The sequence below is a fragment of the Saccopteryx bilineata genome, chromosome 4 (assembly GCF_036850765.1).
Source record: "Saccopteryx bilineata isolate mSacBil1 chromosome 4, mSacBil1_pri_phased_curated, whole genome shotgun sequence".
Lineage (NCBI taxonomy): Eukaryota > Metazoa > Chordata > Mammalia > Chiroptera > Emballonuridae > Saccopteryx > Saccopteryx bilineata.
In genome coordinates this window covers 195549913-195565721 of record NC_089493.1, presented here as the reverse complement: position 1 = coordinate 195565721, position 15809 = coordinate 195549913, and the positions used below count along the sequence as shown (strand labels likewise).

General features: G+C 47.9%; 1 protein-coding gene across 2 annotated transcripts; it reads left to right on the top strand.

Annotated features, from left to right (window-relative positions):
- The first annotated feature begins 2359 nt into the window (after positions 1-2359).
- LOC136333764 (small integral membrane protein 10-like protein 3) lies at positions 2360-15015 on the top strand. 2 transcript variants are annotated; one of them, XM_066273376.1, is made up of 2 exons: positions 2360-2707; positions 13209-13317. In XM_066273376.1, exons 1-2 carry the CDS (start codon positions 2522-2524, stop codon positions 13227-13229), a joined length of 207 nt encoding a protein of 68 aa, XP_066129473.1. In that variant the 5' UTR covers positions 2360-2521; the 3' UTR covers positions 13230-13317. The 2 variants fall into 2 exon arrangements, with proteins under 2 accessions (XP_066129473.1, XP_066129472.1); XM_066273375.1 differs by having other exon boundaries at positions 2570-2707; positions 13209-15015.
- The last annotated feature ends 794 nt before the right edge of the window (positions 15016-15809 follow it).

Sequence of the window (15809 nt, the reverse complement as noted above, 5' to 3'; positions counted from 1 at the left end):
CATTGTTAGATTGAATTGGGCAAATTCTCCCTTGAAGATGCTAGCCTTTAAAATGTTTCAATTATTTTCCTAAATAGTGTATAAAGAAGTGTCCATTTTGCTTTTTTGGGAAGGGTAGCTTGTAACAAAACAGTAAAGAATTCCGCAGCATGTGCTCCGCAGTCCTTAAAGACAGCATCCACTGTGTACTGAAAGGCAAGAATAGCTCAGAAATCAGGGAAGTAAGTTTCTCAATGTCAACAACACATGTGCCAGAACAGAATGCTGGAAAATAAGGAAACCTAAAGGTTTGTGCAAATACTTTGAAAAATATTACTTTAATAATAATCATAAAACTAGCCCAAGGCTAAAAACCCTGAGATACTTATTTAAAATGGTCTTGGCCTGAAACACAACGGATAGTAAATATAGGATGACCGAGCAACAAAGCACACAACTTTTACATAATAGACACTCAAAGAAAAGCAATAATGTTAAGTAAGTCTTGCGACAATACCAGAAATGTCCTCTGTGATTTATAATCTTTGGATTATAGCTAAATAGAATAAAGATTAAAAAAATATATTTTGAATGTGAATTCATTTCATGATAGAGGATTTAAAAGTGACTTTTAAAAATTATTTTTGCAAACCTGTTTTGGGGCAAAGGATTTTTACATTTAAATCTGTTTTCACACTGTTGCTTTCTACTCTTGCTTTCTGAAAGGACTTAAAACTTTCATTTCATCAGTGAAACTCTTTTGTCCCACTGGTATCACATTCCCAGACTTCCTCATTGGTAAGGAGAAGTAAAACATGAAATACTTCGTCTGAAAAGAGAAGGAAGGCATCCACTTCTTACCATGCAAATCTTTGATAGAAACCAACCTATGTGCTTAAGTAGGGATGTAAAAACTCACTGTGGAAACCGTCCCAAAAAACCAAGAACACCAGAATTTTTGGAAGTTTCAGTGTATTTACTTTTCACATCAGGAACTTTTTTTTTTTTTGTATTTTTCTGAAGCTGGAAACAGGGAGAGACAGTCAGACAGACTCCCGCATGCGTCCAACTGGGATCCACCCGGCACGCCCACCAGGGGGCGACGCTCTGCCCCTCCAGGGCGTTGCTCTGTCGTGACCAGAGCCACTCCAGCGCCTGGGGCAGAGCCCAAGGAGCCATCCCCAGCGCCCGGGCCATCTTTGCTCCAATGGAGCCTCTGCTGCGGGAGGGGAAGAGAGAGACAGAGAGGAAGGAGAGGGGGAGGGGTGAAGAAGCAGATGGGCGCTTCTCCTGTGTGCCCTGGCCGGGAATCGAACCCGGGACTTCTGCACGCCAGGCCAACGCTCTACCACTGAGCCAACCGGCCAGGGCAGGAACTTTTTTTATTTAAAATTTTATTTATTGATTTTAGAGACAGGAGAGCGAGGGGGGTAGGAGCAGGAAGCATCAACTTTTAGTAGATGCTTCTCATGTCCTTTGGGGTTTCCAACTGGCAACCTCAGCATTGCAGGTGGACGCTTAATGCGTTGTGCCACCACAGGCCAAGCTTACATCAGGGACTTAATTATTATCATAATTATTAAAATATTAAACTTTTCATAGTGGGCCCTTAACAAGAATGGCTGGGACCACAAGCAATCTACAGGGGGCAAGTGCTCTGCCTCTGGGTCTCAAGAAGGCTCTCTTTGTTTGCTTTTTATAATTGTGGTAAGACATTCATAACACAAACACAAAATGTACTTATTCTAATAATCTTTTCAGCATACATGGCATTCAGTGTCTTCAGAGTTGTGTGGCTCTTCTTTTTTTTCCCAGAGATAGACAGGAACGGAGAGATGAGAAGAATCAATCATTATTAGTTTTTCGTTGTGCTTTGGGACACCTTAGTTGTTCCTTCATTGCTTTCTCATGCGCCTTGGGGGGGGGGGAGAGCTACAGCAGAGCCAGTGATCCCTCGCTTGAGCCATCGAGCTTGGGCTCAAGCTGGTGAGCTTTTGCTCAAACCAGATGAGCCTGCGCTCAAGCTCGGGGTCTCGAACCTGGAACTTCCGCATCCTAGTCCGACGCTGTATCCACCGCGCCACCGCCTGGTCAGGCATCCTCTTCTTAACTCCAAGCCACTCTGCCTTGCCTCCCTTTGTTTTTATTTTCTCGCTCACCATTAGGGGGCGGCCGCAGACAGCACACCTGCGGCTCTCCCCGAGCCACCGCCCACGCATGCGCGCCTCAGCTGCAGGGAAGTGGCCGAGGGTGGTAGGGGCGGGCCCTAGGCGCGCAGGCGCGGCGCGGGCATTGTGACGTCAGGCCGGGCGGCGGTCCGCGAGCGGGTGGTGTCTCCCGGAGGCGCTTCCCACGGCGTGACGCGCGGACTCCCCTCCCCGCGGCCCGCCCTCCCGCCGGCCTGGCCGCCGCCTCCCTCGCTCCCTCAGCGCGCCGAGCGCGGGCCAGCGACCGGGGTGGAGGCCAGGGGGTGACGCGGGGCCTATCGGGGAGCGGGCGGGCGGGCTTCGGGGCGGCGGGCGGCTCGGGTCCGCGGGTCTATATGGCGGCGGCTCTGTCGGGCCTGGCTGTCCGGCTCTCGCGCTCGGCCGCTGCGCGCTCCTATGGGGTCTTCTGCAAGGGGCTGACCCGCACGCTGCTCATCTTCTTCGACCTGGCCTGGCGGCTGCGCATCAACTTCCCCTACCTCTACATCGTGGCTTCCATGATGCTCAACGTCCGCCTGCAGGTGGGTGGGCCGCGCCCGCCAGTCCCTCGGCCCCTCGGCCCCGACCCTCCCCACCCCACCCCGCGCGGGGCGACCCGGAGGCTGGCACGAGCTGCCCCGCGGGATGCCGAGTGTTTGCCGGGCGCCGCGCGTTTCTCCTGCAGCCCCACGGAAGAAAAACCCCGCTGGGGTTATTGTTATCCCGGTTCTGCAGACAAGGCCCGGGGTGGGTGGGGGGAGCAGCTGGCTCTGGCTGCGGACCTGCTGCTGGGGCGCCAGTCCGCGGAGAGACGGGGGTGGGCGCTGGGCGAGGCCGCCGGCCCCGGGCTGGAAAGCCCCCCCCCCCCCCCCCCCCCCCGGGCCTGCAGAGGAAATTTTTCCCAGAAGATTAACAGATTGGGCTGGGGGCTGGGGGATGGCCTTATGGTCAGTTTTTCGAGTTCCCAAACTTGACGAAGCTTCGAAAAAGATTATCCTTGGAATTTCACAGTGGGTTAATGAATGTTAGCTAATATTCTGACAGCTGTAGCTTATTTATCCTGGCTGCGGTTGAAGTGGGGTGGGGGCGAGGATGCGGGGAAATGAGATGGATGGAAGAGGTAGAGACGCAAAAGGTTAAGAGGCCAGAAACAAGTCAGATGTGAAATAGTAGACACACACCCACCCAGCGCCCTGGAAATCACCTTTGTTATAAATGACTGACATTTCGCCATCCCTTGGATTACAGATGCCTTTTTCTAGTGGAATGGCAAGTCGTCAGGTTGAGAATTACTCCTTTCCCAGTGTGTTATGCATGACCAAGTGCCAACCCCCCCCCCCCGAATTCCATTGACCTATCTTGGAGTGTCCACTGGGTTGCTGGGCGCAGGCTCTGTGATGGAAGGGGGACAGGACCCTGTCCTGTTGGAGTTTACAGTCCAACAGTACCTGACTGCTCCTCGATGTGCAAAATGAGGACACCTGAGTAGCAGGACCAGGCAGTGTTGAGACCGGCTGGTGGTTCTTTTATTCCTACTGGTTTAGTTGTATCAGAATGGATGGTCCCTGTGCCTCCCTGGACATTCAGGTTTTCGGTGCCTGTCACTGGTGCTGGCAGGCCACATAAAACTTGAAACCAGCTGTTGGTCAGAATTGTATTAAGGTGAAGTGAGATGGACCTGCCTCTCTGTTTCAGGGTCCAGTTTGAGCTACATAGAGTACTTTTATATGAGCAAGGGCTGGTGGCATCCTTAAGTGGTAACAGACTAGAAGAGGAGAAAATTCAAATACCTTTCCTTCAGGTGTTACGAATGAGTCAAGTGCACTGGGTGTGGGAACCAGGGAACCAGAAAGCCTGTGCTGTAGGCAGTTGCCACTAGCCAACTGTTACTGGTCAGATCGAGTGATTTCTAAGAGAAATTGGAAATCCAGGTTTTTACTTTTTTTTTTTAAGATTTTATTTATTCATTTTAGAGAGAGTAGAGAGAGAAAGAAGGGGGAAGGAACAGGAAGCATCACTCTCATATGTGCCTTGACCAGGCAAGCCCAGGTTTTCGAACTGGCGACCTCAGCATTCCAGGTCAACGCTTTATCCACTGCACCACCACAGGTCAGGCCAGGTTTTTACTTTTTTTATTTTTATTTATTTTTTGTGGCAGAGACAGAGAGAGTCAGAGAGAGAGGGACAGACAGGAAGGGAGAGAGATGAGAAACATCAATTCTTCGGTGCAACTCCTTAGTTATTCATTGATTGATTTCTCATATGTGCCTTCACCGGGGGGCTACAGCAGACCGAAGTGACCCCTTGCTCGAGCCAGCGACTTTGTGCTCAAGCTGGTGAGCCTTGCTTAAACCAGATGAGCCCACGCTCAAGCTGGCGACCTCGGGGTCTTGAACCTGGGTCTTCCACATCCCAGTTCGACGCTCTGTCCACTGCGCCACCGCCTGGTCAGGCGAAAATCCAGGTTTTTAGATATCAAGTTAACAAATTTTTGACTTCTGGAAACAACAAGGTTGCGGGTTTGATCCCTGGCCATGGCAGGCATGGAAAGCAACCAATGAATGCACGACTAAGTGGAACAAATGAATGCTTTCCTTCTTTCTCCCTTCTCTCTCCTTTTCTCTCTGTATCTCCTGGTAAATTAAAAAAAAAAAAAAAAGCCCTGGCCAGATAGCTTGGTTGGTTGAAGCATCGTCCTGAAGCGCAGAGGTTGCTGGTTCGATTCCCTGGTCAGGACACATACAGGAGCAGCTCAATGAACCTCTCTCTCCCTGCCTTTCTCAATAAACAAAAACAAACAGGTTAAATCTGACCCCCAAGCTCTCAGGTTTGAAACTGTTGTTCTAGAGTTATAGAAATAATTTGTGATCATTTATAAAATTGCATGAATGACTGTAAAAGAGAACTTCGTGTACGTAATGTTGAAAATGAGTGTTGTACCTTTCTCATATGTCCACTTATATTTATGACCACCCCCCTAGTCCAGGCTACCATAATCTCTCACCTGGACGAGTGCACTAGACTCCCATCTGTTTTCCACCACACGAAAGGTCACGTCACTCTGCACAGAATAACAAAAACAGAGTTTCCCATTGCACACAGAATGCAGTTCACATGTTTTACCCTGTAGATTGGACTTCTGTTCATCTCTCTAGACTCTTACCCAGCTTGTTTCTTGCTTACTATTTTTTGTTTCTTATCTACTGTCTGCATGCTCCAAACCCCTTCCTGCCCCTGGACATTTGCATATGCATTCCGCCCACCCACCTTGAATGCTTGTTCTTCCCTTGCCTTTTGAAGGCTGGTGCATTCTTCCACCTCAGTTCTCTTGGAGAGGACCTCTGTGATCACCATATCTGTGTCGTCTTGCACTTGCTCTCTTCATTGCAGGAGTGCTGAAGGCAACAAGGAATAAAGAATTCCACATCTCCTGTTGTTTGTAGGGCAGTGAGATGATCTCTGCAAAGGTTATTCAAATACAAATTTCATAACTAGGAATCTACACTGTAACAGTTGAGGTTAAGTGCATTCTGAAGGAGGGAAATTGGCTCTGTAACAGTGGTGTAGGCAGTCAGGAGAGCTAGGTGACCCAGTCCCCAAAGCCTGTCATAGATGACTTGGTGCCACGTACTAGTCCAGGTGCAGGACAGCTTTGGGGACTCCTGGGAGCTGAATGCTCTAGTAGGGGTTGAACGTGGGCCTTTGTAGTCTGGTCAAGGGTGAGTGGGGGGGGCAGATGGGAGGGGGTCACCAAGGACCTGGAGGAAATGCTGAGAATGGTGTGGGGACTTGGGGCTTGATCAGGTGCAGCAGCCGCCATTTCACAGAATGAGGGGGACAGGGTGGAAATGGCGTTTCTCTTTTTTACTGTAATATGTACATCTGCTACTACAAATCCCCCTGAAGGTTTAGAGTTTCTGTTCATTTGTGGAAAATCACTAAGGTACCCAATTTCTTTTTTCATCAATTCGTCATTGCAGCACCTTAGTTGTTCATTGATTGCTTTCTCATATGTACCTTGACTGGGGGGCTACAGCAGACCGAGTGACCCCTTGCTCAAGCCAGTGACCTTGGGCCCAAGCTGGTGAGCCTAGCTCAAACCAGATGAGCCCGCACTCAAGCCAACCACCTTGGGGTCTCGAACCTGGGTCCTCTGCATCCCAGTCTGATGCTCTATCCACTGCGCCACTGCCTGGTCAAGCAAGATACCCGATTTGAGGGTTTAATTATTCTGGCCTCTGGTAAAGGGGGTTGCAGCAGAAAATAGAATCTGAGTAAAGGAGGCGGCCCCAGCTCTGTGTCTCCCATTTACTTAAAACACTGTACCCACCCTCTCCATTGCAGGGGGCTTGCGTCTGTGCCGAGTGTAACAAGGAATAAAGGACTCCATTTCCCCCTTGTTTACTTAGAACCCCAAATCATTTGTAGGGCAGCAAGGCGCTTTAAGGAAGTTGATATCTCTTTAATGTGTCAGATAGTTAAATGGGAAAAGAGATGCAAAGGGTTTTGTGAACTGAAAAGGGTGCAATTTTAAAACACTGTTTGTAAGTGAACCTTAATCTTGAGGCTTTAGCATTCTACTTATTTACAGAATCTGAAATACACGACATAAAAAAAAAAATGATGAGCATCCATACCAACTACTAAATGCAGTAGAAGAGAGGTAGAAGATTGTACTGAGAATCTGTCGCGAGTTAACAAGTCTTGCCTGTATACCGTGGGAAGAATCAAGTGTCCTCGCCCCAGCTCACCCAGACTCTTGTGACTCTTACAGGAGGAGGACTAAAAAGAACAGTTGGAAAAAAGAAGGCTCTGTGCAGGTTGATGATAGCTGTCAAACTGAGTTGTCAAGTGTCCTTGCCTTCCTGTAATGTCACCGTCAGCCACACGGCCCTGGGCGGGCCAGGCCTGAGAGAACCTTCCTTGGGCTGCTCCCTGTCCTTGTTCTGTGTTTAACTGCTCTTTCCTAGTCCTCTTTTTTCCAAGTGACATCCTAAGTTCGTAGCTCCATGTTTCAGCGTTTCCATATCACTTGAAAACTGCATTCATTCATTTCAGTCAGGTGAGAAGGGCAGGAGGGCAGGTGGGGGGTAGGGAAGCTGTTTTCCTACCGAATAGTCAGATTGGGCCTCGTTGATGAGATGACATTTGAGCAGAACCTCGAAGGCAGTGGGGGCTTTAGCCTCAGAGATGTCTGGGTTGGAAGAGGATGTCGCTTTGCACAAAGAAGGCCCTAGAGGCCAGCCTCATGTGTCCCGGGGCTGGAGGAAGCTGGTCACTGAGGAAGAAGGTGGCGGGAGAGTCAGACTGAAGTCTAGGGGAGGCTCATGCAGGCACTGGATGGAAGGGCTTTGGCGTTGACTCCAATGAACTGATCTTACCTAGGGCTGAACAGCTTCAGGAGGGAGCCTGGCTGTGTGTCTGAAATGATCTGTGGACAAGGACCTGTTTCTTCCCCTCCATAGACTGGCTGGCTTACAGACAGACACTTTTTTTTTCAGTTCTGGAGACAGAAGTCCCAAGAGCAAGGTGGTAGCAGAGTCAAGGTTTCCTGAGGGCCCTTGGTTCCCAGCTGGCACCTTCTTATGTCCAAAGGTGGTGGAAGGGCCTGGTATTTCTGTGGGGTTTCTTTTGCTTTTATTATTATTATTTTTTTGTCTTTCTGAAGTGAGAAGCGGGGAGGCAGTCAGACAGACTCAGTCATGCCCACCAGGGGGTGATACTCTGCCCATCTGGAGCGTTGCTTCGCTGCAATCAGAACCATTCTAGCCCCTTAGGTGGAGGCCATGGAGCCTTGGCTGCGGGAGGGGAAGAGAGAGAGAAGAAGGAGAGGAGGAAGAGTGGAGAAGCAGATGGGCGCTTCTCCTGTGTGCCCTGACTGGGAATTGAACCGGGGACTTCCACACGCTGGGCTGACACTCTACCACTGAGCCAACCAGTGAGGACTCTTACATTTTTTAAAATTGATTTTAGAGAGAGGAAGTGAGAGAGAGAAAAACATAGATTTGTGGTTCCACTTATTTACATATTTATTGGTTGATTCTTGTATGTGTCCTGATCAGGGGTTGAACCTACAACCTGGGCATATTGGAACAGTGCTATAATCAACCGAGCTACCCAGCCAGGGCTTCTGTGGTGTCTTTAATAAGGACACTAATTTCATGCATGAGGGCTCTACCCTCCTGATGTAAGCACCTCCCAGAGGCCTCACCTAACACTATCATCTTTGGGAGTTGGGGTCTCAGCATATGAATTTTGGGGAGAACACAAACATTTAGACCATAGCATCTCTTGATAGCTAAAAATGAATTCCTTTCACATGCAAAAGAGTGAAGGTGGACCCCAACCTTACACAATATATAAAAACTAATTCCAAATGGGTCAGAAACCTAAACTTGAGAACAAAACTCTATAAAACTCTTAGAGAAGAAACATAGGGGGAAATCATGATAATTTGAATTTGGCAGTGATTTCTTGCCAGAAGCACAGACAACAAAAAGTCAATAGATTAGACTTCATCAAAATGAAAAATGTTTGTGCATCCAGGGGCGCTTTCAAGAGAGTGAAGACAACTGAGAATGGGAGGAAGTAATTGCAAATCATGTATCTGATAAGGACTAATATCTACAACATAGAAAGAACTCTTACAGCTCAACAGTGATTAAAAATAACCTAATCTAAAAGTTGGCAAAGGACTTGAAAAGACATTTCTCCTAGGTAAGATTGGTTCATCAGCTCTCCAAAGGAGCTATACAAATAGCTCGGTCGGTTTCAGGTGTCATCCTGGAACACCAAGGTTGCAGGTTTGATCCTGGATCAGGGCACATAGGGAAGCAGCCAATCAGTGCACAACTAAATAGACCAACAGATGAATGCTCCCCCCCCTTCCTTTCCCTTCCTCTCTTTGTCTTTCTAAAATCAGTCAATTAAAAAAAAAAGATATAAAATGGCCAGTAAACCAATGAAAAGACGGCCACTTCCATGTTACCATCCAGTGATCACCTCTCTGACCTCTTTACAGGACCCCTCAGCAGTATTTTGTCATTCATCCCCTAAAATACTCTTTTTTTTTTTTTTTTTTTTACAGAGACAGAGAGTCAGAGAGTGGGATAGGTGGGATAGACAGGGACAGACAGACAGGAACGGAGAGATGAGAAGTATCAATCATCAGTTTTTTGTTGTGACGCCTTAGATGTTCATTGATTGCTTTCTTATATGTGCCTTGACCGCGGGCCTTCAGCAGACCGAGTAACCCCTTGCTCGAGCCAGCGACCTTGGGTCCAAGCTGGTGAGCTTTTGCTTAAACCAGATGAGCCCGTGCTCAAGCTGGCAACCTGGGGGTCTCGAACCTGGGTCCTCCGCATCCCAGTCCGACACACTATCCACTGCGCCACTGCCTGGTCAGGCTAAAATACTTTTTTTTTTTTATTATTTATTCATTTTAGAGAGGAGAGAGAGAGAGACAGGGGGGAGGAGCTGGAAGCATCAACTCCCATATGTGCCTGACCAGGCAAGCCCAGGGTTTCGAACTGGCGACCTCAGCATTTCCAGGTCGACGCTTTATCCACTGCGCCACCACAAGTCAGGCATAAAGAAGTTTTGTTTGTTTTTTTAATTTTTATTTATTCATTTTTAGAGAGGAGAGAGACAGAGAGGGAGAGAGAGGAGAGAGAGACAGAGAGAGAGAAAGGGGGAGGAGCTGGAAGCATCAACTCCCATATGTACCTTGACCAGGCAAGCCCAGGGTTTAGAACCGGCGACCTCAACATTTCCAGGTCGATGCTTTATCCACTGCGCCACCACAGGTCAGGCTAAAATACTCTTGATGATGATGATGACTGCAGTTTTTTTTTGTTTTGTTTTGTTTTTTTCATTTTTCTGAAGCTGGAAACAGGGAGAGACAATCAGACAGACTCCCGCATGCGCCCGACCGGGATCCACCCGGCCCACCAGGGGGCGATGCTCTGCTCATCCTGGGCGTCGCCATGTTGCGACCAAAGCCACTCTAGCGCCTGAGGCAGAGGCCACAGAGCCATCCCCAGCGCCTGGCCCATCTTTGCTCCAATGGAGCCTTGGCTGCCGGGAGGGGAAGAGAGAGACAGAGAGGAAACGCGGTGGAGGGGTGGAGAAGCAAATGGGCGCTTCTCCTGTGTGCCCTGGCCGGGAATTGAACCCAGGTCCTCCGCACGCTAGGCCGACGCTCTACCGCTGAGCTGACTGGCCAGGGCTGATGACTGCAGTTTTTTAGATGCCAATGGGATGCTGGTCAGAAAAGATGCTAGGTGTTTTCACACATTTAATCCTCAGCGTTTTGAGGAAAGACGATTGCCCTAAGTCCCCAGCTGGGACACAGCTGGCCCTCCCTTCAGATGTGTGAGCAAATGCACCTTCGGCACCCAGGTGACAGAAGTAGGAAATGGGTGGTGGCCAGTGAGAGCTGCACAACTGGCTCTTGAAGGGCAGGTATGATAGGGACACACTAAGTGATTTGTAGCATGAACTCAGCACCTGGTGGTGGTTTCCTGTGGTCATGATTCAGCTTATAGTACGTAGGACTGAGTCCTTCCGGCTTCTCCCCTAAGCTGGGTAGCAGTTTGAGGAATTAGTTTCAGCCTCTTTCTTGGTCTGATCATTTTAGTCACGAACACAAGGGTGTGAAGGTGTATAATCATGTCTAAAAGCTGGAGGAGGCCAGCACAGTCTTCCAGCAGGTTTGTGAGCCATCAGAAGGCAGGACTCTGCTCTAAGCCCATTGTCATTGACCTGGCTGGGCAGCCCCTGCTCGTGTGGCTGTGTCTCCTCCCAGTCTCCTTTGGGAAAAGTCTTACCAGCTGGTTTTCCGAAGCATCGAGGCCAGGATATTTTTAGTTTACAGAGCAGTGGTATCCAGACCATCAAGTCCTTGAGGCCATTAATAGCTCAGGTTAGGGAAGGTAAGGTGACAACAGTCCAACAGGGTTGCACCTGCCTAATTGGGTCAGGCCTATTGTCATGCAGCAGGTCAGCTGCCTCTAGTAGGCGGGGCTTTTTGTGGAAGGTGACTTGTCATGTCTACACTGAGGATCCTGGACACACCCAGACCATCTTGTTTTCTGTGCATAGCACCCCCTCTGGCCTCTGTGGTTCCATTTTTCAACCTTTGCCATATTTGGGGGGAGAGAGGGGACTATTTCAGGAATCTACTCCCAGTTCTGCACTACTTTTCCTGAATCATACTGTCTTGAACTTCAAAATAGACTCCTTCCTTCACCCCAGTAGTCTCAGTTTTAACTGAATTTACTGAAGAACTAGAAGATCTTCAGTAAGAAGTTCTATCATCATTAAATACATGATTACTTTATTGGTTCCATAAATAGTGCCTTATACAAAATATTTTAGCACAATTCTGGGACTACTTTACCTTTCCAAACAGTATTAAGTCCTTGTACGAGGACAGAATGAAAGTGGTTAGGAACTAATTTTCCCGAGAGTTGGCCCATATTCAATGACCTGTTTTCCTTCAGAATTCTTTTTAAGCCTGTTTTAATATGTATTAAAAGTATATTTGGGAATGCTTCCATTTCAGGAAAATGTTCATTCTTAGTACATTTCAAATTAACAAAATAAAGGTCCTGCATAGTGTGGTTTGGGAAGTTAATTTGAGAGAGGGAGAGAGACTGTCAGGAGAAGTTAATTATATATTTGACCTGATGTACTTTGTAAGTATTGTTTTGAATTGTAGCCAGAATTCACTCTTATGAGAATTGCACCTCCTAAAAGTTCTCATCACAAGAAAAAGAAATTGTGACTATGTGTGGCGATGTATCTTGACTTGTGATCAAGATATTGAATTTTGTATACCTGAAACTAATATAATGTAATGACACTTATATTTCAGTTAAAAAAGATTGTGCCTTACGTTTGTATGCTGCTTTGTATTCAGATGTATTTTCCAGTTGTAATGTAGATTGATGGTCCCACTCTTAACAAAAAGTTTTGAGCACACTCCGCAAATACATATCTATACTTATTTATAAACTAAATATCTTGCTGTACCAGAACACGGTATATGTCATAAAACGTAGGAAAAGTTAAAAGGGGGATGAGATAGAAATGGACTAAGCAAAGATGCACTGATCTTTTCTCTCCTGCTCCATTTAACGACTGCTAGGGCAGAGGACTGTGTGTAGTTTTTCGAGGTTTACTTGGAGCTAACTAAGCTGTTTGTGCAGGAAACACAGCGAATCCCCTCTTTTTGAAGCACTCAGTGCAGTTGACGTCTTCCTCCCTGGTGGGTCCTTCGCCTCCAGTCTTTAGGTCTCGGAGATCCTGGCCTTGGGCTCCCAGATATGTCTGTGTTCTCACCACACGTCATAGCCAGGCCATCACTGTATCTGTCTCCCAAAGCTGGCCACTTCTGACCCTAAGCCTTCAGCTCTGACATCTCTTGAGATGAATGAAGTCTTTATTAATCCAGCTGCTCGCGCGAGTCCCACAGCCAAGCTCTGTGTGTCCCGACCTGAACTCCTCCCTATTTTCAGTGAATGACACCTTCCCTAGCCAGGCTTGAAAGTCAGAAGACATGTATGGGTCGTCTCACCCTCTTCTACATCTGGTCAGTCACTACCTTTATTAAAAGATATATATTTTCTCCTGTTTGTGCTCATAGCCTTAGTCATCTTTTTTCTTGCAGTATTGGAATAGCCTTCTAATCGGCCTGATGTGATTCTTTTCAAGTCTGTCCACCACACAGCAGCTGGAGTAACTCATCTGGAATGCAGCCTAGCAGCATCTCCTGGCTGGAGATGCCTGTGTCTCTCCATCCATGGCAGAAGGAAGGCCAGGCTTCTGATGCCAGGGGTTGTGCTGGATCAGCCCCTGATTGGCTGCTCGTCCTCAGCCTTTGGGCCTTCTGCTCCGGCCTCCAGTGAGACTTGTCTGCTTTGTTTTCTTCCCAGAGTGCGGAGACCGTGAGGGAGGCCTTCACACTTGTTAGGAAATAGCTCTGTGTGGGACTCTCCCAGACCTTTCACCGTAACACTTGAATCTGATTCTCTTTTCCAGGTTCACATTGAGATCCATTGAAGACCTTCCACCGGCTGACCCAGGTGTGTCCTCGGCTCACCGCATCAGAGGACGCAGCATGAGAGACAGAAGAGGGACTCTCGGCCTCGGCCTCGCAAAAGCACAGGGAGAGGACTTGGACAAGCTGCTCTGGAGCCTTCGAACACAGGAGAGCCCTCGCCCGTCAGGTGCCCCTTCCTCGGTGATTGAGGCTGCGGTTGATGTACATAGGAATTCACAAGATGAGATGTTATCACTGGAAATGAAATGTGATCTGAGTGACCCCAACCTCTTGCTTCACAATGGCATCAAAGTGCTTTTATATTTGAAAGAATCAGTAAGAAGAAATTCCACTTCCACGGTGGCTCAGAGCAAGACTGTGGATCTGTTCTTTGCTCCTGTGTTCGAGTGTTCTGCTGGGGTGTCCTCTGGTGTCAAGGAGGCCCTGGTGAGGGACTGGGTGGGCAGAGGGCCCAGAGCCACTGACAGCTGCAGAGGACAGTGCCGCAGAGGAGAGCCTTGGGGGTCAGGGCTGCCGTGCCACCAGAAGCGGCCAGAAGTAGGAGTTTCGGAGGATGAACCAAGTGCTTGTCTTAAGGCGAGAAGCGCTGTGGTGGAACCGTCTCTCCTGCATTCTGTCCCGTCCACACTGCTGCCCGTGTGGCCCGAAGCATTCCCGAGTGATAAAACAGTGTGTGTTTCCCTTGGCCGTTCAGAACCCATGCTCTCAGAGCAAACAGCAGAATACAAGAGAATGCCTCGAAGTGTGAAAAGTACCTCAAATCATCTGCAGATAATGCTGGGAATTCTGACTGTACAAGCTTTTAAAATAGCAACGCCATTATGCCATAGTTAAGGTACAAGCCGAACAATATACATAGTGAGATTAATTTTAAAAGTTGTCTTAGAATGGTTTCTTCCCATTGAGTCTAATGCAAACAGTGCAACCATGAAGTTCCTGCTTTGGCTTGTTTGTCCAGACAGACTTCAAGCAGAAGTTCTGCTGGTTGATGCGGAAGGAAGTTTTTGAGCATGTTTTAAATCGTGCTTGAAAGCCATTCAGGATTGGGAGACCATTTCCAGGAGCACGTGAATATGTCCTACATAAATATGACATTAGACCATAAAGATTTAACATGAAATCCTTTATATACCTTCAGTACCCAGCGACTGCCCCGACACTGTCTCTCCAGGTTGTCTGATCACCTAGCGGAAGCGAGTATTGGTAAATGTCCGTCCGCTGTACTTGCTGTACGCCCTGCGGAGTCGATGGTGAACTGTTACCATTTCTGCATTTTGTAGAATACTTGTGGTCTGCCGCAGAATTTGATTTCTTTCCTCACTTCCTTTTCCTTCCGCCCAAAATGCAATTTTAATGGAGGCCCTGCGGTGAAAGTTGCAATATTTAAACTCACCTTTAGAACAAACCTTTCTTAAAGGGAGAAGCCCCGCAGTATTGCGTGAAGCAGAAGTGAGCGTGAGACTCCGTCATGGCGAGCCACCTCCTGGAGGCGCCCTGTAGAAAGCTTCCAGTTCCTAGGGGTTGAGATGATCTCTTAGACTAAGGTTTTTCTGAGGTAACTCCCTTTTTTTTTTTTTTTCATTTGCTGATAACTTTGGTAAAGGTCACTTAAGAGTGTAACTTGTTAAAAACAAAGCAAGACAGCCATTTTTGGGGGGATGATGGATCGCATACATTGGTTTATTCTGTGTATTAGATTACTGTGCCCTGTGCTATTTTGGTGTTTTGGGAAAATGGAAAAGAAAACCTGTTCTTTAGCATAATAAAGGTCTTATTTTATGTGTACGGCCTTGGTGCACCTTGTCTCTTTATTAATGTTGCATTCCCACTGCGACCACATCTCAGCACCCTCGGCGTCGGCTGCCGATTGGGAGACTGGAAACGGCGTGATGCACAAAAATGTCAAGCTGGGTCGGACTCGGTTCCTGCCTTCCTCCTGGGATGTGACTGCGAAACCCTGCGTTGTGCCGTCCTCCTCCGGGTGCTGCTTGGAAGTCCCGCAGTGAGAAGCTGCGCGGAAGAGACGATGGCCAGCCAGTCTGAAAGGACAGCATATTGATCAAGTGACTAAAGCCCCAGTTAGTGGACAGACTCTCCGTCGGGGGTCCCTGGTGGACTGGGATTGTGAAATGAGGTGAGGGCACATTTCAGTGTTTCAAGTAGAAACGGGTTTCTTGTCCAGGCTTCCTCCCTCTGCAGCCTCCACCCCTCACTTCACCCCCTTTTTTGTTTTAAACCAGTGGTTCTCAACCTTTCTAATGTCGTGACCCCGCAATACAGTTCCTCATGTTGCGGTGACCCCAAGCCAAAAAATAATGTTGGTGGCTACTTCATAACTGTAATTTTGCTACAGTTATGATTCGGAATGTAAATACCTGATATGCATTATGTATTTTCCGATGGCTTTAGGCGACCCCTGTGTTTTGGTCGTTCGACCCCTGCCAGGGTCGCGACCCACAGGTTGAGAACCGCTGTTTTAAACTAAGCCTGTTTCTTGGAGAGAGAACTTTCCATGACTCATGAACAGTTTTATTTCCTTTGTTTTATAAATTGCAAGTAGATACACTTTTTAACTCATG

What these genes read in the sequence shown, in the direction of transcription:
- LOC136333764 (XM_066273375.1), top strand. Translation starts at nt 13,288, where the DNA reads ATGAGAGACAGAAGAGGGACTCTCGGCCTCGGCCTCGCAAAAGCACAG.